At 29.5% G+C, this 23,645-nt stretch overlaps 1 protein-coding gene across 5 annotated transcripts in view; it reads left to right on the top strand.

Moving 5' to 3' along the window:
- Window positions 1-23,645, top strand: part of LOC118197440 (structural maintenance of chromosomes protein 6-like) — a 144,280-nt gene that overhangs the window by 32,097 nt on the left and 88,538 nt on the right. For all 5 annotated transcript variants that reach the window (XM_035368956.2, XM_035368954.2, XM_035368955.2 and 2 more), the window contains 7 exons: window positions 2,160-2,246; window positions 4,587-4,688; window positions 8,892-9,008; window positions 12,930-13,010; window positions 17,548-17,694; window positions 19,850-19,938; window positions 23,371-23,535. In XM_035368956.2, coding sequence (XP_035224847.2) covers window positions 2,160-2,246; window positions 4,587-4,688; window positions 8,892-9,008; window positions 12,930-13,010; window positions 17,548-17,694; window positions 19,850-19,938; window positions 23,371-23,535 — 788 coding nt within the window. The remainder of the gene's footprint in view (window positions 1-2,159; window positions 2,247-4,586; window positions 4,689-8,891; window positions 9,009-12,929; window positions 13,011-17,547; window positions 17,695-19,849; window positions 19,939-23,370; window positions 23,536-23,645) is intronic.

The raw sequence follows: 23,645 nt of genomic DNA, 5'->3' as shown, positions 1-23,645 counted from the left end.
ACTGTCAAGAGTTTTATTTTTTCCAGGTATTCTTTGTGGATAATACCATGGCAGTCCCACCAGGTAACAAAGTACGATCATTTTGTTAGTCAAATTGAATTTTGTGATGCTGCCGACAGGCTCAGCAGGTGCAGACCAAACCCCATTTTGGCCGCTGTTGAAGTAAATTCAGTTTTCATCACAAGTGACGATCCAGTGCAGAATTTTGTTCTTGTTTTGATATTTGAGCAGATTAATGCTGGCCCAAACAACATCTGGCCTTATCTGCTTGACTCAGCTCATGTGGCACCCAGGGATTGAATTTGTATGTCAAGTTTATGCAATGCATAGTGAAACTTATGGATATGGCGCTAATTTCTAACTCCTTAACAAGCTCTTAGGTGGTTGCATTCTGATCTTCTTCCAAAGGTTCCTGCAGGGGGGACTAATCAACATCAGTAGGCTGGCTGGAGTGCTCAGCTTGAATGACATAGTCCTTGTTTTTGACCTTTCCGTACCAAATCTTCACAATGTCATGTGCAACAGTAGTACTTAAAGCTGTACACATGATTTGGTGACATTTTGTAGTTACTTTTTCCAACAAAACCGGAAGTAAATGACGGTTTTAACCTGGTACCTTGATAGTTTCATTTCAGACACCTTGTACTTAATGTTAATGATATTTTTTTACAAATTTCACAACACAGTGTTCTAAAGCAGCGATTCTCAACCATTTGACTAATGCATACCATCTAGACAAAAAATGAAAAAACTTTAGTACCACTATTACATTTTACAATGATTATTTTTCAGTTTCTCAATAGAAATATTAAAAAACAATATTTTGCCATTTGTGCAACCTGTTGGCTATTTATATTAAATTTGCACACTTAATAATATTAGATTAAAAATTGATTAAAATTTTTACCATCAAAATTAAAGTTATAATCATTTAACTCTAAAATTTATTGTGGAATTTGAGCCTCTTTAAGACAGATCAATTTAGAAGAGAAGAGAAACACGCTAATGTGACAGTAAAAATTGCAATAACAACCTTGTATTTAGCGTAAATATATTAAAACACTCAATTGATTTCGAAGGCAGCTAAAGGTTCCTCTTCATCAGGAGGAAATTACTAGAAAGAGGAAAAAAGAAGAAAAATAAAGCATCGGCAAAGGAGTCTCAGAAACACGTGGTTGTAACCGGATTTTGAATCTGAGTTACGCTGGTCGCCTACTTTTACTGAGCCAGGCTATCTAATCAAACATATAACACATAGACTAAAATGACTAAACATATAACACATAGACTAAAATGAATTAGAGTAGTAAAAAAATAGGGAGCGAGAGGCAACTGCACCTTCACGCACCGAGGTTCAGACTTGGTCCGTCAAGGTGCAGTTGCTGATAACGACCACATGTTTCTGAGACTCCTTTGCTGATGCTTTATTTTTCTTCTTTTTTCCCCTTTCTAGTAATTTCATTCTCCTGCTGAAGAGGGACCTTTAGCTGCCCTCGAAATCGAATGAATGTTTTAATATGTGTATGCTAAATACAAGGTTGTTATTGCGATTTTGACAGATCAATTTATGTCTGTTTGGTCTTATTTCGCTTAGTTTTAACCATAGATTAGGATCCACTTTTAATTTTGTTCTGTATTTATTTTTCATATATAACATGGAAATTTTCTTCCTTGTTCCCACAAATAGGTTGTGCAGAAAGGCAATAAAAATTTAATAGCTTTATTTGAAATGCCTTTAAATTCTTTTTTTTTTTTTGGTTCAGTCAAAAGTTAACAAGTGTGTTATTTTTGAAATCTTCAGTTAGGGTTTGATCATAGGAAATGTCTATCAATTGTGCTTTCTCTTCACAAGATTTTTGAATTTAGGAGTTTAGAATATTTTACGTACCACCTATTTTTCTCTTGTGTACCACCGGTTAAGAACCCCTGTTCTAATTCAAATATCATTATTTCAAATGCCAAAAGTCATTTGACAAAATATGATTAAACGTGGCAACACAAATTGTTTGTGCAGGCAATATTTGCAGTGGCGGGAAACTTTCATTAAAACCTGATATTTCTAAAATTTAAAAAATTTAATGAATACTATATGTTTTATACATTTACTTTTTTTTTTCTGCAAATTTAAGTTTCTCAGTACAGGTTTCTTTCTTTTTCAGCTTGACAATCCAATAACTATCTTAACCCAGGAGACAAGTCGTAGTTTTTTGATATCTAAAAATGCCGGTAAAGAAAAACTGTATCAGGTTAGTAATTTTAATAGCTCTTTATGGCAAGAGTTTTTTTTTTAAACAGACCAAGTGCAAAATTTATTCATCTTTTGAGTAACATATAACTAATTAATTCGTTTCTGAATAACTTTTAGAACAGATGAATAATAAGAAAGTTTTTATTTAAAATTTTTTTTTTAAGGATTTGAGACACGACAGTTGGGGGGTGTAATGCATGCATATATACTCGAAAGTCAACATTGAAGCATAAACTACTAATCACAGTAATGAACTTGAAACATTAAGCAATGCTTGATCTATGTCATGTAATCAGTAAAAGATAAAATTGTAATGCTTGAATATTTGAAATTGTTTCAGAAAATATTTTTAAAACATGTAAAATATAACTTACTAAATAATTTTTATTTTCATTGTTTGTTTATGTGTGCCAATGGTTAATTTTATAATTTACGAAAATTTCAAGATGTGATGAGTGACTGATTTTTCTGATGTTGAAATTTAAAAATAGTTAAAGTGTAGAAAAATTGCTGAAAATGGGTAAATTAAAGATTTGAAATATATTTCATTTGAAAGTTTATTTTCCAACTAATCCAAGTGTTGCAAAGATTGAAAGCCTGATGGTTAATGTCATAACTGAATGAGATATAAGTGGTTCATAAAATACTGTTTCAACATTAAATTAAATTCTAGGTAATGGGGGCAGCAATTAACTGTACATCCAGAATCAATTGAAAAACAGCTGAAGGTGATGGATTGATTTACTGTAATTGGTCTAGAAAGCAGTTCTTCATGTTAAGAACAATTCCGCATAATGAAATAAATTATCCAGTAGGGTCCAGATGTTTGGGTTCGAGGTCCATAAATTTGAAGTTATTTGAATTTTAAGTCTGAAATACATACACTTTCAAAGTAGAATATTTTTGTGAAAACATTTCTATTAAGAGTTAGAGATCTGTCAAAGTCAGAATTAAACTCATTCTCTGGAATTTCCTTCAATTCAGTCAATTTTTTTCATCTTTTACCTGTTACATTGACTTGTCAGCTTAGATATAGGTAAGGAATTATTTAGTATAAAATCAGGTGAATAAAGAGAGTACGGAAAAACAATAGTTCCTATTTTACCCAGAAATTTGAACATAGCGTTGATCTTTGTGAGGAATTTTTATGATTTGCATATCTGGTGTTGAAATCTAAAATCAGCAGTTCAAGGTTAAAAGAAAAAATTCTAGCCTGTCTCCTTTTGTTGTAACCTTAGCAGAATTGTTTCTCATTTGGCAAATTTATTGATTTCTATGTAGCTGATGTTGTAGATGTCAGTCAAAAAATATCTCTCTTTTTTCCCTCTGTCATGAATCTGTAGAGTTTTTGAGGGCTTTTTTCAGCAGTAGTTACGTGATGATTTTCTATTTTGATTCTCAGAATCAATGGTGAGCTAAAAGAGGCTGGCACAAATTGTTTGTTAAATTTGTCTCTAATTTGTGAGCTGTTTGTTCTATCTTTTGTTTGTTTATTATTCTAGGAAAAGCACATGGCTTGTGTGTCATCATACTCTGAAAAGGATTGAATCTCACATCGAAGCCTGACAGGATAAAAGATTTTTTTTGATTTCATCGAGGTAGTTTTGATATGAAACAGCAAAATTCATAGTAGCATTAAGAAAACTAAAGTTATTTTAGAGAATATTGTTAGTAGTGGCATTGAAATTGAAGATTTCTTCATGATGAAATATATATATCCACAGTAAGATATTCTCTGCTTTGTAATGTGCAGAGTCTGAAAAGAAAATGCCAGAGCATAATAGAATGATTGGAAATAGACTAAGCATTATACATATAGCATTAATCAAGCACTGTAAGAATAACTTTTATAGTAACAAATTTATTATATAGTGATCCCATATTTTACATGATTTTGAATAGTGTGGTTTTAAAAGCAAGGAGTTTGAAAGTATTAGGTACTGTGATGTGCCATTGCTGTTTTGCATGCATATTTATGGAAAATATTTTTATTAAAGCCATTTAAAAAAACTGGCACTACTTGGATGCAATATAATACATATGTTGGTTCAGTGTGAGAGGTCGTTAAGTATGTGCTAGATTTAAAACTAATCATTTGTATTCTTAATGAGGCTAGATTTTAAGGTATTCTTTGTCATCCATTATTATTAGCAGATAATGTTTTATTCTTTAAACTGTGTATGAATTAATAAAAATAATATATCAAATATTTTAGAAACATGATGAAAAATATGTTTGCTTATTGTAATGGTATAAATTGAAATTAGTGATAAATATTTTGTACTGTTTTGTTGTATTGCTTTTGTTATTTATTAAGGTTTACAATTTTTTTTGTCAGCTTTTCTATGAAGGGACTGGTTTGCAGAAGCTGCAAGAAAACTATCAACGAGCATCTGAGCTAAGAGATCAAGCAAAGGCTGATCTGGAAAAAAAAAGAATGGCAAGTTGTACATATTTTGATAATTATTATTTATAGTTAATATTTACAGTTATTAAAAAGCTATCAACATACAGTGAAACTTGTGTCCATGAATTGAATTTATTCCTGAAGGCTGTTCATAAACCAAAATATTTATAAACTGAAAAAGCTTTATTCATAGGAATTAATGTAAAATGCAGTAATTTTTTCCTAGACCACAGGTAATTGCTAATTTAAACTTTACAATAGTGTTTTGTGAGTAAGTGTATAGCTCAAAACCAGTGAAAATCGACAAATATAGATCAAGAATGATAAACACAATATTAAACAGGTAAAATATTGAAAAACTAAATTTTATTGTACACATAGAACCCCATCCACAAAAGAAGGGATAGTTCTGTATCTCCCATTTTATTGAACTGACTGGCAAAATTCAACTACGTTTTTAATGTCTCAAAAATATGACTTTAGATATATATTGGATTTATTTATAACATTGTTCTAACATGAGCATTTTGACCCAAAATCAGACCTTTCCTGAAATGATATATGATTTTTTTTCCATATTTGAATGTCACACCTCAAGTTATGCCAAGTTTCATAAAAATCGCCCCAACAGTTCTTAAGAAATTAGATCTAAAAATTTTAGCTCTTCAGTCTCAGTTGAATTTGATATATATTTATTAATATTTCTTTTTTTTAGTAATTTTCTTGATTCCTTCTTTTAGAATTCAAAATTTAGGTTTGATCTAAATAAAATTAACACATTTTTTATGTTTTTTTTTTAAAAAAAAAATTTGTATTTGTATTTATAAAGTTTTTATAAATTCTTTGAAAAAAATTTTGAATTGTATTCAATACAATTTTTGTCATCATCGAATTCAATACAATTTTTGTCATCATCGTAAAGTAGATGCATTTCTGTAAGCACACCTGCAAAAAATGAGTTTTTTATTGAAAATTTTTACATGAAGATACACATAAAATATACATGAATTTATATTTTGAAATTTAGCATATTTATTATTATCAAAATTCATGTTTTATTGTCTGTTCTGTTAATTTAAATATTCATCAGTTGTGGAAATTTCATTTGTAGCGCACCTTTGGCCTGTATATTCAAACTGAGAACAAAATTAAAAGGTTATTTAAATGTTCTGTATTTTCTGAGTTGATCAAGATGTAGCAATAGCTCGCTACTTGTGTGGTAGGGTCTGCAGGATTTTAACTCCAATTTCCAGTTATAATAGCAACCTTTCAGGTTCTAATTTACTATTTGATTTGCAAATATTTAAAGTATTATTATCTTCTCAAATGCAAAAAGCAGAGTTTTCTTAACATGTTAATTTTTAAAATACTAAGCCGTAATGAAGTTAACATTGAGTACATTAGCTATTATTGTATGCACTTGGTGTTCTTGGAATCTAAGCTAAAGATGGAACAATTGTCTCCTTGCATTATTCACCAGGGAAGATTGAGCAGTTGTTTAGATTAAGTGATATTAGGTTTATCCTACAAACTGTAGTGCCAAAACGATGCTGCAATTTTAAATGTTTTGTTGACTAGCTGACATAAATAGTAGATGATTGTTAATCTTACTTTATTCATTTGTAAATCACATTGCTTAATAATCCATCTTCTCACTGATCAGTAACTATTTCATAGAACCTCTCTGTCCCGAAAATAAGTATGTGTACTTGGCCATCCTGCCTGTTTGTTAGATGTGTCTCTTGCAATTATTTTCACTTTACAAAACTCAAGTGCCCTTTCATAGGAAAGTTTTTCCTGTCATTTAAAAGATAAATGGAATCTGACTTTCTACTCTTAGAACCATGCCAAAAACAGACCTCTACAAATTTTGTCTTTAACCCTCTGAATGGTATGGGCTTTTGGATCTGCTCATGAAAGCCTGTATTTAAACAGCATTTATAAACTAAATTTGTAAGCTTACTTATTTGAGTCTCTGTTTTTATAAACTTCCATTCATTAAAATAATATTTACATCATTAAAAAAGGCAACAAAGCAATATATTTAAAAATATATGCTAATATATACCAAGTGACAAAATATCTCATGATCGGATAAAGCTAGTTATGCCCCTGGGGGGGGAGCTAATTATCAGTTGTATTTGTGTTAAGACAGGAATTTGCATCAATGTACAATCTGCAGAATTTCTGTTTTTTAATACTCTCTGTTTATTTAATTGCCATACTATGAATATACATTAAAACTCCACTTATATATACACTTGAACTTCAGTTAATTGGAATGATTATCTCAACTAAAAATTTGAAGGTAAGTCAAAATGAATATCAAAACATACTATTTGAAATTGATACTGTTTCAAAGTTGAATTCTTAATATTTGTTCTTTGATGAATGTGTTCCTTCAGTTTTGGCATATTGAAACTTGACTGTAATTGGATAGATTAATTGCTTTTTTTTCCAAGAAAGCAAAATTCTTATGCACGATATACCTTAATGCATAGTTTCAAACTAAGTACTTAGCAGTATAAAGTATTTTTAAGAGTTTGGTGGTATAGATTAAATCTCATCTTAGAGTAAAAATATATTAAATATAAATAAATGCTTGAATATAAGTATGGAAAAATAAAATGAATGTATAAGTTTCATATAAACCCTCTTACAAAAAGTGTTTTTAAATTGCTAGCTTTTCCCTATATTATTGCAGATAATTTAAATAAGTATGCTCTTTGATATGTTGTTTACTGGATTCAAAATGCAAAATTATGTGATTTAGAATATTGGCATCCAATATTAATAGTGGATCATTAGGTGGAATGGTATAACTGTTGGATTCTGACCAAAAAATGTTTGGAAAATGCTTTATTCCTCTATCATTTGGTAATCAAGTTTGAACTGAACTATTATCCTCCTGGTTTTACTTTAATTTACATTTAAAATATCTAGAAAATGAAAAGCAGTCTCCCTGAAAGATACAACTAAGTGACTTTAAAGAAAAGTTTTAATAAGAACACAAATTTTGTGAAAATAAATTTTTGAGAAAATTTCAACATTCTTGAGTCAATATTGGAAACAAATATTTCTGAAAGAAGAAAATCAGAAGAAAAAAATGCCAAACTGCTTCAAAGAAATTGTGTTTTCAAGGAGAAATATCTGGACATTCAAATTATATTTTGCTGAGGTTTTTCACTCAGTGCAGCATGTCAAATATTCCAGCAAATGGGCCTATACCAAAGAAAAAGACAAAAAATAACATCCTGAAGGGTGATTGTTTTTTCAAACAGCTGTATAAATTTAAATTATGCCATTGAACATCATATCTTATCATAAATGCTGAATTCATTTGTTGAATATTCATAAATTTATCCAAACGTGTGTGGGTATCAGTTAAAAATGTTTTCAGTGTTGATGAAACTAGTCTTTTCTGTTGTCTCATGCTTTTAAAATCCCTAGCCTCTAGAGTTTTCAGAAAATGCTGGTGGCTGTTAAGACTGACTAATGACATAGCACTCTGCTGGCAGGCTAGAAAGTTTCTTTTTTTTGGGGGGAGGGGGTAAGAATTTTTTTTTTTCCTTTTCTCTTCCCCCCCCCCTCAGGAGTTTTCAGGAGCCTTTACTGGGATAACTATAGAGAGACAAGGCAGGGCAAAGCACTGTATGGTGTGTTTAAGTATCAAAGTGTTGAAATTTGAAGCTGAGCATAACATATTAAAAGTTTTAAAAATATGTAAACCACAGTTCTCCATAATTTTTGCTGTAAATATTTATTGATTTTAGAGGATTTGACATAGCACTTAAAATCTCATAAGTTAGCTAAAATAAAAACACAAAATTAAATTAAATGTTACTTAAATCGAAAAGACTATTGTGTGGTAGAAACACAGCATTTTTCAAGGTGAGAACTTTCTAGATGCATAGTTTTAGCAAGCAGTTTAAATAACTAAATATATTTTAGGAAGCATATTTGCTTAACCACTGCATTTCCGTTGAATTTTAGCACTAGGTTAAGTATTATCAGATTATTTTTTAGCTTAATTCCAGTCTTTCTAAAAAATATAACTTCATAATTTTATGTGTTGTCTCATTGCTTTCAAAAAATTATTAAGAATTCTAGGTTGTAAGCCCATATTTTTTTAAACTTGTATGTTTCAAGTAAAGGAATATTTTTTTAACTGTATAATAAATTAATTTGTTAAATATCTTAATTTGGAAATAATTGTGCATTTCAATGCATTTTTAGGCGCTACCAGAGATGGAAAAGGAAATAGAACAATGGGAAAACCTTTTGACTCATGCAGAGAAAGTGAAGGATTTAGAAGTTGAGCTATTGTGGGCTATAGCTATAGAAGTAGAAAAGGTGATATATGTCTTTATATACTTTATGTCTTGAATTTTTTAATTAATATATATATATATATATATATTTCAGTTAAAAATGTCTTTCATATATCTTTTTTCTAAATATCTCATATAATGAATATCTAAAGTTTTAAAAACTCATTCATTTTATGATAATGTAATTGTAAGTGTGTCAACTTTGACCTGCATAAAAAACCATTTTTCTAGAAAAATCTTTATTCAACTTTTCTAGCATATTTTGTTCCCTAAATTTGATTACAGCTATGTACAGAATGGTATTCACCAAAGAGAGGGATGCCTCATGGAGGATTTTAAAGGAAACTAGCTTGTATCCATGTCACATGGAGAAAATCATGAAAACACACACATCCATCTCGTTTATTGTGATTCGATGCCTACATCACATTTCTAGTGTTGGCAGCTAAATGCTAACGCTGCATGTAAACTTATTTTAAATGTTGCATAGACTTATGTATAAACCTATAATTTGGAAAAATTTTAATAAATATATACAATTTTTATTTTCACATTTGGCAGCAGCTAGCTTTAGTGTGCCGGTCTGCCTCCTTTGCTTTAGTTCATTCTGTGTTCATGCTGATCAACATTTTCTTCTGAGTTATTGAACATTAATAATTTGATCAACATTATCTTTCGAGTTAAAGTACATTAACAATTTGTATATATTTGAAGTAAATTATTGCATGTATTTAGTCTTGTATTACATAAGTAGTGTCTGGAGAGTTTCAAAATCTACTCATCATATTTATCTCTAAAAAAATTATAACTATTAATTATCTGTTATTGATAAGAAGCTTAAAATATGGTGGAATTTGTATTTGAAACTAGGTAAATCTGATATTAGACTGACAGAAAATTCAAGTGGTTATTTTATACCAATTTTTATAATGTGATGTATGGCATTAGCACATTTTATTAATTACAATAATGCTGAAACGTATATAAAATTACTAATTAGATATGTTATAAATTATATTAGTGAAATGCCCTCTAAATTATAAGAATCAGATATATTCTTTAAAATCTAAGTTGTTAAAAAGTAGGTTTATTTCTTTTAAATCACTCAGATTTTAAGCAGTCATACTTATAATCAGAAAGATAAATCAAAAATCTTATTCCATGTAAATAATAATATGCTGGAAACTAGATATTTGCTGTGTTATATGGAAGATGAGAATATTCTATTTCTATAGTAATGTTTACTATATTGTATGGGTGGTAAATCTCTTGATAGCATAACCTAACATTGGTGAATGGTTTAAAAATTAAATTTTCCTTGCTTTATGTATTTCCACATTTTTCTGTGTGTAAGTAAACATTTTAAGCCCCTCCCCCCAAACAAAGTTTCCTTGCCCTAGATTTTAAATGAATTTCTATGCCAAGTATAAAAAATAAGAATGACTTTAATTTATATTCACTAGTTTTCTAATGATTTATGTTAAATAAGAGAAAATTAATGAAAAATTTTTTATCATTTCAAATAAAACATGAACTGTTCATGACAAGTAGCTCAGTCACCAAACTGGTCTATCGGGCCTGCACAGAACCCAAATGCATTGTCTTGTGAAGACTGCATTTTGCACTGCTAAGCCTAACTTTTGAAACAAATTCACATAACTTAAATATGTCTTCCAATTGCTCCAGTTATTAATACATTATGAGAGGAGCATTCAGGTAGTTATCAGAATTAATTTTAAAACTTTATCATTGTATTTTCCTTAAAATTTTTGTAAAATAATCAATTCAGGAGTAATATAATTTTTGACTTTCCTGAAATAAATATATGGTAGAAACATCCAATCACAGATTTTATTTAATACAACACATTATTGAAAATAAAAATTATTAAAAATCATATCCATAAAAAACCAGCATGTGTAATTAACTTACTTTAAATAATTATATATATATATATAATATATATATGTGTATATATATATATGTTATTAGAATCCCCATAACTATCACTTTCCAGTTTTGCAAAAATATCACTGTCATCAGTCTAAGAAAAAGACTGATTTATCATTGGTGTAATACCATTTTTGTTTCTTTGGTTAAATACCATTTTTGTTTTGCCATTTAGGTGTAAAAATACTTTGGTAAACTGTACAAAATATCTCTCTTAATGCTGAGGGGGATAAAACCAAAGATCCTCTGAAGAGATAGAACATCTATCCCTTTACATATATGCATAAAAAATTCTGAAGCATGGATAGCATGTGCATTTGTTTATATCAGCTGAACATTTAGAGCCAATACATCACTCAACACCCACCAATCTGGCTCTCATTCCGAAACAAAATACTACAAACAAAAAATGTTGCATAGGAATGAAGGTCAGCATGCTTCAGTGGCGACAAAAAATACTAATTAAATGCTGTATCTAAAAAGTCATATGTATTAAGGGGGGGGCCACGAGTGAATTAAACAGCAATTCATATTTTACACACCTGTCCCTGAGATAACATTTGCTGGGGATGCACATAAGACACATTCCTCCCAAATGGGTTAAGAGAGAGAAAAGTATTTGTACTTGTGAAAATAAAAACAGCAACAACAACTAAATATTATTCTACATAAATTTTCTGAAGGGACATGTTGCCAAAGCATGTTATATGTTAAATTTAATGCCATTATTTTTTGTTGACCTACCTTTAGATCATAAATACAGATCTAAAATAATTTATTTTTATCTGGAATAAAATGTTCATTTATTTCAGTTTTATCTATTTCCACTACTGTTTCATCTTTGTATGTATCTGATTTGCCATCTAAATTACCAGAAGTTTCATTTTTATTGGTAACCTTTCACAAAATTATCAGTGCCACTTAAAAAAAAAATTATAAATAAATTGCAAATGTACAAAAGTGACAGTAAGCATTGGGAGTGCAAATTTTGCAATATCATAGGAGAGGTAAATGCTTACACTGGCTTAGTATCATATTATGACAGTAGCGGCTCTGGGGGTGTAACAACATGAACTCAGTTCCTACTGTCAGAAAAGACAACCTATGTTGTCCCGTACACTAGTGGCTTTGACCATCCAAGTGAGGGAAATAACATGGAGTCAGTAGATACCTCTTCCCTTTGTGATCTCCATGCACCTGAGATTTGGATGAGGCCTAGGCCGCCAGTTGAGTATTGAGGGTTTAAAAGAGAGTCTTCTTTTTGAAAGTCTTTACATTGGGATTGAGGCTGTCTTTGTGCAGCAAGTTGAGTTTGTACTATCCTGCATTTAAAGGATTCCACTGATAGCACCCAATCTTCCTGCCTAATATGAAAGCAGTTCAAGATTGTTGCCTTAGTTGCATTATCTTGCTGAAGAAGTTAACAAAATATGATTGATCCCTCCAAAAGGAATCATATAATGATCATTCATATTAATATTTTATGTACTAATATTATTTTAATAACTAATAATATTTTACTAATAAATGTTTTAATAACTAATAATATTTTATGTACTATTCTGAAGAAAGGACATGAAATGGAAATGCATGGCAATGGCATTTAACTCATACAATGAGGCAGACTGATATTCAGATAAGCAAAAGATATTTAAATTCATTTCTGCATTTGAAATTATTATGTAAATGTTCCAAATAAAGAGTAATATCAGTAACTAATGTCTTAATTAACTGCAATCTATTTATTGCAGTCTGCTGTCTTTCACGTGAATGAAAGTATACTTACTGATAAATTTACAAATGTAATAGCCACTAGTGTAATTACAAATGAAATTTTTATTAATTTCTCTGTTTTGTATTATTCTGTAGGATTCATGTTCTAACAGTTATAATATTGGTGCCAGAATAAATATGCTGAATGATTATATTATTTAATAACTATGATGTGAAAAGTAGGCATGTATATCTATAACAGTTATCTGATTTTTTGTAGAAATTATGGGAAATCGAAAACAAGTATGATAAAATTGTGAATGAAATCAGAAAAGTGTCCGAAGAGAAAAAAAGATCTGAGGTAACTGATTTTTCATTTCTAATAGTTTTTTCTAATTTTTTTTTCATTGTGAAACAGAGAAGATGCTGTATTTTAAAATACTGACTTTAATTTTTTCCTTTGTAAGGTTATTATTATTTTGAATAGCCAGTTATTTTATAATTTAGGTCTTTATAGTCACTCCGTTTCCTTACCAGAATGCAAATTAATTCGAAAGTATATCAAAGGTGAGATTTTTGGATTTAAGACAGAGCATGTTTTTGCCTTAAATATTACTGGGTAGCTGGCTCAGATACGATTGTATTCTCTTCAGCTTTACAGTATAGTTACTGACGTTTGCATACTAAGAAAGCGGCAGAAATACCTTATATGCTCCTCCTTTTAAAGGGCTACTGGGGATTAGGGGACCCAATTGCCAAATTCCGGTGGTGAAGAATCATCATCCACCACCCTTTTTAGTTTGGTACCACTGTAGAGACATTAGATTTTTTTTTTTTTTTTTTTGAATCAAGAGACATGAAAAATGAGCAGTGTCCTAGCCAGGATTTGAACCATGGACCTCTCGAATACACGCCGAGTGTGCTGACCATTAAACCACGAAGGCATGCTAAGGAGGTGGCGGAAATACCTTTTATTAAGTAGTAATTTATTTTTGTAAATTACAATATGTACATTATAATAAACTGATTACATACTGTCACATTTGCACTGGTAAACAGAGTAACAAACAGATGACAGACAATTTTATTCCTGTTAGTTACTAGCACAGAAAGATACGCATAAAACATGCTATCACTTCTATATCTGGTAATATCTATTAGAATATCATAAAAGACAAAAATGAAGGTTATTTGAAAATCATAAACATTTAAAAAGTAATTTCTTTGCTATTATTAAAGTAATGAATAACCTTTGAAGTGAGTCTTCAGTTCAGAGAAGAGAAAAAAGTCTGTTGGTGCCAAATAAAAAGGAGGGAAGGTTGAAGATTATCATTCTTTTCTTTGCTGGAAACTGTTTGATGAGATTGGAATTATCTGGGAATGTTTTGACAAGCAGCAGAAATGGGTTTGTCTTGTGACTGAGTTTTTTCAGGCCCGATATGCATCAGTTCTCATAAAAAATTTGTCCATTTGTATCTTTGTAATGTACGGAAATAAGATCTGCCCCCTTGGAACAAATTCCTTGCAAAGTATCTCTTTCCAATCAAGAAAGTTTCCTAACATAGTCTTGTTTGAGATTTCTGAAACTGAAATAGGGGAAAACTGAAATAGTGAACCATCTCCAATCTAAACATATGACAGCTCTGCTATCTCAGGATCCATAAGCCAAGCACAAAATTTCATCTCCAGTCATAATTTGTTTGAAAATCAGGATTAATTTCTACCATTTTGAACAAGTCATGATATGAGAGAATTTGATCTTTCAGTTCTACTGTCAATATGTGATAGACAAAGGAGCAAAAAAAAAATTTTTTTTTTCAAAATCTTCCATGACAGTTGGAAAAAAAATTCTCATCTATTTGAGACTGTGGAGAGGGACTAGTTCTAAGCTTATAATCAACATCTTTGCACCCGCCATGAAATTGTGTCTAAAGAAAAATATTAGATCATATATATATATATTTATACAGTACAAACTCCGAGGTCTGGACTCGTCGGGACTTCGGCGATCCCAGATTTGAGATTTTTCCGGATATTAGATCATTTTAAATCTTCTAAGATGGCACGTAGAAATTATAAAATTGAAAATATGAAATCGTGATTTATGAAATAATGAAGCATTTATGATTTAAAGGGTATCAAAGTTTACAAAAGAAAAGAGCTTAATATTTATATGTTTACTTTATTAAACATTTCTTTCAATGTGAGTTGTTTGATTTGTTTTCTCTGCTAATACTTTAGACTAATACTATAGACATATAATTTCTTGTTCAGTTATTAAGTTCCATTGTTCAAGTCGTGTAATTGCTGTGTCGAGAATTCCGAATAACTTGTCAATCAAAATTTTTTCTCGTTCAGTAACCTCTCTGTTACTTTCTTCACTATCGGTAGCTGTATTTTCTGGATTTAGAACCATACTACAGATTTCACCCTCCGTTAATTGATTGATGATTGGGCATTGTCATCGCAATGAAAAACTTCTGTTTAACTTCGCTAAATTCTGCCGCCTGGTGCGGCCATGCAAGCTCTGGCGCTGGTTCTGGCTTTATGTGAATAACAAATCAGTTATTCTTAATTCAAATAGCACTAAATATAATCGTTTGTCCTATGAATATCATTAACAAAATCTATTTTTAGCATAAGGAAAGAAATTTCTGCTAAATCTCCCCTTGTCAACATTTTAGCGCTTAAAACTTAATTCTGTAAAATAATTTAATTTAAACTTAATTCTGTAATTTAAACTTAATTCTGTAATCGGATAATACTCTGTTATTTGGCGTCGCTGCATGATTCATCACTCAAGTTGTCATCCGTTGATAAACATGTGGTGATGAAAGCAAAATACAATAAATAATGATTCGCGATTTCGGCATCAAGGATATAAAATATTAGTTGGTGTAAAATTAACAAATGTTTTGGTTTGAGATTATGCCAAGCAGATACGCAGCTATGGAGTCAAGTTACTAATCACACAAATTTATGCTAAAATAATTATTACTTCAATAATGAGATATTTTATTTAGCGCCAAACTGAAATTAAGAATCGGGATTTCCGGCATTTTTTTTTATGATGAGGAAAAAAATCTAATGCGCGTGCGTAAAGCATACCCCTTCCCTTCAAAAAAACCCTAAAAAATTGGTTGGTGGTGGCTTTGAGGTCTGGATTTTAGATCATTCCGGATATTCGATGTCCGGATCTCAGACTTTGTACTGTATATATATGTATATATACATCTTTCAAAATATAACTTACCAGTATGGATTCACTTTTTTAAAATAATTCTACTTTAATTAAACTTAGGAGATAATATAATCAATTAATCAATATTGTTTAGGAAATAAATTATATATATATAGTAAAAAATGTATATTTTCACTATTCAAGTATTCGCTGTGACAAGTATTCCCATCTTGTCATATAAACAGGCCTCTGTGGAAAGGGGCTTCTCTGTAAATAAAGCAATTGAAATTGAAAATTTAAGTGACTCATCATACATTTTTCAACGCACAGTATTTGATTACATAAAATTTTCTGGAGGTGTTCTTAATATCGAAATTAATAAAGAAATGAGATCAGCAGCAGCTTCTGCAAGAAGTGGAGTTCGTTATTTAGAAGTTCAGTATTTAGAAGAACGTTCAGTATTTAGAAGAACAAAAATCTTTAACTAAATCTGAAAATTCAAAGAGGAAAAGAAATATTATTGAGGAAGAAATTGATTATATGAAGCAGAAGAAACAATTTCTTCAAAGGGACATTAAAGATATTAATGAAGAAGGAGATGCTTTAGCAGATGAAGCTGAGACCAGCAGGAACATTGATTTGTTTATCAAAGCAAATGAACTTAGAAGAATAGTTAAAGAAAAGGAAATAGACATAAGTAAATTAGATGTTAAAATAGCTGAAAAGATTTCAGATTTAAAAAAAGCACAAATGTTTTGTATCTTTTATTGTACAGTTTATTATTCTAGTATCTTTCAAAAAACCAAGGAAATAAATTGTATGTTTACAAATCAGTTATTTTAATCTGCAAAATATTCTTACATTGTGATTATAATAGTAGTTGACTGTGTTTAAATAAATATCAAATAAGTTAAATAATAATCATGTAAATCTCTAAAATAGTGACTGTTATTAGTGTAAAATACACTTATATATGTTTTTCAAGAAATTATGTTCCTAATTTAATGTTATCTACTTCATAACTTGTAGGGAGTTAGTTTAATTTTCAAAATTGTTTTATGGTAAGTATTAAATTGAATTTAATAATAGTGCATAATACACACTTCTGTTAGTTTCTTAAAGTGAAATTACAAGCATGAAGTCGGTTGTATGGATAATTGCTTTATTCTATTCATTTTTTTGTTTGCTGATAGGTCCTTAATTTTTTCTTTGATGGTCCTTAAAAGTCCTTAATTTTCATGTAAGGAAATGTGTACAAACCCTGATCAAAAGTTAAAGTAGATATTTTAGGAAATGTGAGTTGTTATAGTAATAAATATTGTCAGTTATTATCTAGTAGATTTGCTGGAATTTATTTAAAAAATTAATGGAATTGTTTAAGAATAGAGTGAGTGCATTATGCGTATTCCTTTATATTCAAAATGGACACACATTCAGTTTTTCAGAGAATTTTGTAATAAAATTTGTATCCCAATATTTTAATAAAGTTTTCATACTTATAATTTAAGAAGAAAAAAATAAAAGTAAACTATTAAATGTCACTTTTTTTTATTTTGGTGAGTAATTTTTATTTTATAAAAATTTTTTTTATGAACTTCTATTTAGGAAATGTACATACTTTGTTGTTTTTTAGGAAATAAATAAACATAATTCTTTTATTTAAATCAATACCTTTCCACAGTTTTTGTGTAGTAGCTAATTTATATTTTCTTTTCAGGAAAAACTAGGTTTGTCGTTAAAAAATGTTGAAAATTTTTCTGTGAAGCAAAGGGAGCTAAATATGGAAATCATGTCAAAAAGTAATGCTTTATCAAAGCTTAAATCTGAAGAAGAAAATTTATGTAAAGATATTCGAGAACACCGGGTATGTATTTAAAATTTATTTAAAAATTTACTGTTATGCATAAAACATTTATTTTTTTATTGATTTTTACCATAAGGAGAATGATAAGCTGATATTGTTTTGGAATGATAAGAAAAATAATAAAACTTTATCTAATATATACAAGATATTTAAAATTGTGGCGTAAAGCAGGGTTTCTTAAACTAAGGGGGTCGTGGGACCTGCAGCAGAGGGGGGTCACTAAAAATTTTAGCAATTTTGATATTTCTTTAACTTATTATAATAATTTTACAATTGTCGAATGTTTTTACACAATGTATCTGAAAATAGATAAAGATAAGACAATACAGACAAAGAAAAAAACTAAAACGTTTCGACACATTTCTTTTTATAATATAAATGTTCATTTTCCTTGCTTTGCATGTGAAACTGTCATTTCGTATGTTACTTATTTAATATTTTCACATTGTTCTATGTCTTAAAATTAGAAATTAATGTCCGACAAAATTTTTGTAAATATTATGGGGTCCTTGGGGGTCGCGAAAAAAATCTCGGTGATAAAAAGGGGTCTTGATTGAAAAAAGTTTAAGAAACCCTGGCGTAAGGCATTATTTTCTGTAATATTACACTTTCTGATGAGTCCGGATCTTGGATGTTAAGTCCAAGGTCCGGACTCGTCAGTCTGCTGTTATAAATATTCAGTTCTCCCATCGGTTTGCTGAAATAAAAAATGAAGATTTAATCTACCCTCACCTTCAATTTGCTATTCATTATGGATCAAAACTTCTACGCCATCAAAATTTCTGCTAGTCTACACTTCTGACTTTGTTATCATCACATTTCTATACACCCACTCTGTTACTTGGCTCAGTGAACTCAGTTTTGTTTATTTTTATATGTTGGTAAATTGTGCATTTTTTGCTTTAAAAATGATTGAATTATATTATTATCTTCCGGTTAAGATTTTTATGCCTTTAGTTAATTTGCATGTAATAGTTGTAGAATTATCAGCAATTTAAAAGTTGCTTAAGTGTGGTTAAGCCTAATTTTTTTTACCATAGCAGCCATATTTGTTTACATTTGAAACTTAGCAGAATAGTGAATTAAGTCTTTCTGCACCTTCAGTGTCTTTTTGCATAGTGGGATCAAAAGGAAACTTAGTTTTGTGCACCGAAAAATCTGCCTTCTTGCCCACTGGTCGAATTGTTTGTTTTTGTATAGAAATTGTAATTTTAATTGTAAAAATTGTTATTTTAATTGTTTTACTGTATCTGGTGTTTTTTGTTTTTCTATATCTTTCTACTTTTAATGAAGATGTTTTGAGTTATGTATTTTTGCCTTGCCACAAAGTGAGAACTGAATATTTTGAATTAGAAATATACCTCTAATAAAATTCGAGGAAATAAGTTTAAATGAAATGCAGGGAAAAAATGCGTATAATTTAATTTTGCATACAAGGAGTAACGTGGTGTACACATCAAGATTTTTTTTAAAGAAACAGATATTCATGTTTTATTAATGTACATATAAATAAGTTAATTTATGACATTTAATTCTTATAGATCTGAGCTATTATCATATGGGGTAGAGGAAAAACACAAAAAAGTTGTTTTGCTAACTTTTCAAATTTTTCCCATGGTGCATTCTATAGTTGCAATCTCAGTTAATGAAAAGAATATTACTACTGCACACATAAATGAGTTGAGTAATATTAACTCCATGAAAAAAATTATTTCATTAGTATAATGTTGAAAGTACTTTTGACGGGGGTGGGGGGAGTGTTTACTTATCTGTCTCTGAAATTTATTTATTTGAAGTTTAATATTTTGATCAAGTGAGGAAACAGTTAAAATTTAAAAAGAATTTGCTTTGAAAATTCAAGCTAGAGTAAAGTCTTGTAAATAGTCCAATGAAGATCCTGCTTAATGAGAATACATGTAGTACATTTTCATTTACATTTGTTTAATCATTATGTATGATATCATTTTTTTATGTCTGACACTTTATCGCAGCCAAAAGTGATTCAGTTCTTAATTAATTTAATATGTCAGTTTGAAATATAACATTAAATTAATGGAAGATTGAATTTGTGCGAGAAATGAAAACTACATATTAAGCAGTTATTTGAAATGCATATATTTATGTATAATTTAGTATGATGTTTTAAATTTTTTAGGGTTTGTTGGACAGGTATAAAAGACAGCGTGAAAGATTGCATAATGATATTACACTTTCACAAAATGCTCTTAATGAAGCTTTGCAGAAGTAAGTTAATTAAATTATGCAATTTTTTCAGTTCTTATTCCATGATTCTTAGAATTTTGATATGTAAATAATTAAAGTTAATTATATTCAAAATTGGAAAAAAAGATGTAATTTATATTTATTGCAGTTTTCTTAGGTTTTTGTAAAGCAGTCATATTATTTGTCAAAATGTACAGCTTTTTTTTTACATGTTATTTATCCAGACACTGAAATCCCACACCTATCAATTCAGAGGTGCAAAAAATCTTTAATGGCAAAGAAGTAATAGAATTTTTACAGAATCATAAGATGGAAATTGCATTTCTATTTTTTTAAATGTCATAATCATCAGTGATGATCCATCAAGTGCCATTTAATTATTTTGATTATGCAATGGTGAAAATGGTGAAGAAGAATATATTCAAAATGCGGACTTGCATTTTTAACTCTCATCTAGTAAGAATTTCTAGTTACATTTTGTTAAGTATTTTTAAATATCGATGTTAGAATGCCTGTTGTGATTAAAATATATTTCTAACCTAAATTAAAAACTTAGATTTTTCATTAACCTGCTTTCATGATTTTATTCATAGTTTTGTATTTGAATTAGGAACAAAGAAAACTTTTATAACATTTTAGGTTTGTAGGCTTTCAGCTAATTAGAAAGATGCTAATTTCTTGAATTTTAGACTTTTATAGTAATATAGAAATTTGAGACAGTCTCTGCACTCAGCAGGTTTCATTGATCTTTAAATCCAGTGTTGTCCAAGTGAAATGTTAAGAGACCTCAGATAGTGGCACAATTTGGTAATAGAAACGGTTACAGCTTTTACAGTTAGGAAGTGGGGATTGAAGACTTTTAAGAAGAATTAAAATGAATTTAATTTTATTGTGATTTTATTATTAATTTTGTTGATCATCATAATATTGAAGCACTAGTGTATAAGTGCAGCAGTTCATATAATTAGTTTTAATGAAAATAAAACAAAAATTATCAGAGATTTTTGAAAATAATTTTTATTATCAATTTCTTTCAGTCAGTTCCTTACATTAAGTATTGGAATTAGTATTCACATGCTTAAAATTGCATTAGCAAATGAATTTAATCTAATATTTATGCTACATATGTGATCCTCAAGTTACATTAAGCTCAGATATTGAAAATTTCTTTAATGAAGAAATTTCATTTTTTATGACACCACAATTTCGATGAGGGACAGTTTTGTATCATTGCCAGTCTCTTAAGTTTCATGCTGTATAGTTAGTTAACAAAAGAGATTTTTCAGGTCACGAATTTCAAGATTTCTCGCTTACTTCCTTTGTGTGCACTGTTACCTCTTCTTAGTATGAAACAAGACCTTATTTGTGAAAAAATTCATATTATTCCCTAAAAGAATAAAATGAGCTGTTTTGAACTTTAATATAACATTTTAACCCCTCCAAAAAGTCATTATGGTCTTTAATTGAAAAGACAGAAATGTTTAATACAGCTATATCAGATTGGGAAACATAATGGCCTTATATGTAAATTGATCACGTTAATTATAAAAAGTAAATAAATCTAAGCAATAAACTTTTTTTATGCAATTTACCTTGTTCAAGCATTTGATTACTTGTGCTTAGAGCTCCTAGGATTTAATAGTATCTGTTAAATTTTCATTAAGAAATTTATACCTGCACATGTTATAGCTGGCTTTCTGTTCATTCCATTTTGATTATTTTGTGCTAAAAAGAATAAAATGTGTTTATGAAATATGTAATTAAATTGAACAAAAGTAGATGTGATGTTTTATATTTTGTTATTTGTTACGTTGGCTCTTGCAGTATGATTGTGAATGGTGTACAAACTTAGGCAATCACTGAGTGGTAAAAGAAAATAAATTTCATATGTCTTCATATTATGTAATACTGTGTTTCAATTGCAATTTTGTATTATTCTTATAAATAAAACTCACCACAATATCCATACAGTCAATTAAAAAATTTCAGTAAGGAAGATAAATAGAATGCAAAACTTTGCTTTAGATTTGCTGTTTCTACTCCTGTGAAAATGGCATAACCAAATGATAAGTGTGGCTTAGCTCCATAGGCTTGGCAGTTGAACTTTATTGTAGATTTGGTAAACTTGGGTTATCAGCAGAATTTATCATGACTAAATTATCAGCAGATTCTAGAAGCCAGAAGGATGGGATGCTCTTATCTTATGGGAAATGCTTTTGGATTTTCAGGAAAAATAATAGAAAATGTATAAAGGAAATGTGGGAGTTTCAGTTGAGTGGCACTGGCACACGGAAACAACAGATATCCATAGATAGTGTAAGAATGAGATTGCCAGGATCCGAGAAAAACACAACCAAGAGGGTACATGCTTCCATAAATCCCATTTTAGTTTGGATACAACTTCAGCTAGCTTCAGTGTGGTGTGCTGCACACAGTACATTCCACAGTGTTTTAGAACAGGCAGCCATCAAGACTGCCACTGATTAAAATCATAGAATCAGGAAATGTGCTTCATTTAGGACAGGGAATGTAGTCTTTCAAATAAAAGTGTTGTGTTGATTTGTCAGATAAATCACATTTTCTACTCTTTTTACAAAATAAATGTATATGTTTGTGTAGATTGAGATTAATTATGTGTCCTTCAACAGTTTTTTTTCCCTCCCTCAAGTTGAGTGAGTGGCTGTGGGATGAATTGAGAATAGAGTAGAAAAAAGTATGCAAGGACTATTAATGTAACAAGAACATCTTATGTTGATGTTGTTGCAGAGCATTTGCATTCATTTTAAAAGCATGATAATTCTGTACGTTGATGTAAATGGATGACTCAGAAACTGGCTCTAAGTAATTTCTGATTTCCACATACCTGACTGGCCCTAATACTTATCAGATCTAAATACTTTTGAAAAATTGTGAGACATTATGGTGATGTCTTAAATGCTTTGCGCAGATATTTAGTAAATCAGGTTGCATTATAAGCAGCCAAAGACCGTATCTAAAATTGATGTATCTTTGTTGCGATTGGAACACCTCTTTGATTCGATGTCGTACTACATAATTGTAGTTATTTGGAAGAGCAGATGATTTCAAGTTATTAATTAGGCTTGCATATGTAGAAAAATATAATAAAGGTTTTATAAATGAAAATATTGGTGCTATAATAACATGTGTTCTAACAAAATCACTGGTGACTTATTCATTGTGAATGTTAAGTGTAACATTGTTTATGTGTGATATTATATTGATGCAGCATTTAATTAATGTTAATTTCCTGTTTCACCAACAGACGAGTTTCCAGGTTTGGTTGTAAAACAATTTTAGTGATATTTTTATTACAGTGACAAAGAATAAGTTGCATTAATTCTAATGAAAGATTTAAAAGAATTTCTTAAGACATTTATTGCAAAAATTAATTCCCCCCTTTTTTTTTCTTTCTTTCTTTCTTTCAATTTTTAGAGATAAAGATGATACAGATGCAGAGCAGAGAAAGAGAGAAGAAGAAATTCAAATCTTAGAAACAGAATTGTTGGGTATAAAGTCAAAATTAGAGGAAAAATCAAAAGCATGGAGAGCTTGTTTGGAGCAAGAAGATATGTTAAAACAGAAACTTTCAATACTAGAGTATGTATATTTTAAATTGTTCTTTTTATCATGCTGGTTGTATGGTTAGAGAAGCTAAGCTGTTGAAACTTTAATCACTTTTGTTACTTTATCAAGTTTCTTAAACTTTT

The sequence above is a fragment of the Stegodyphus dumicola genome, chromosome 1 (genome assembly GCF_044657685.1).
Source record: "Stegodyphus dumicola isolate Sdum_Otavi_A_Nest chromosome 1, ASM4465768v1".
Lineage (NCBI taxonomy): Eukaryota > Metazoa > Arthropoda > Arachnida > Araneae > Eresidae > Stegodyphus > Stegodyphus dumicola.
The sequence above is the reverse complement of the archived record's forward strand: the minus strand, read 5'-3'. Positions and strand labels throughout refer to the sequence as shown.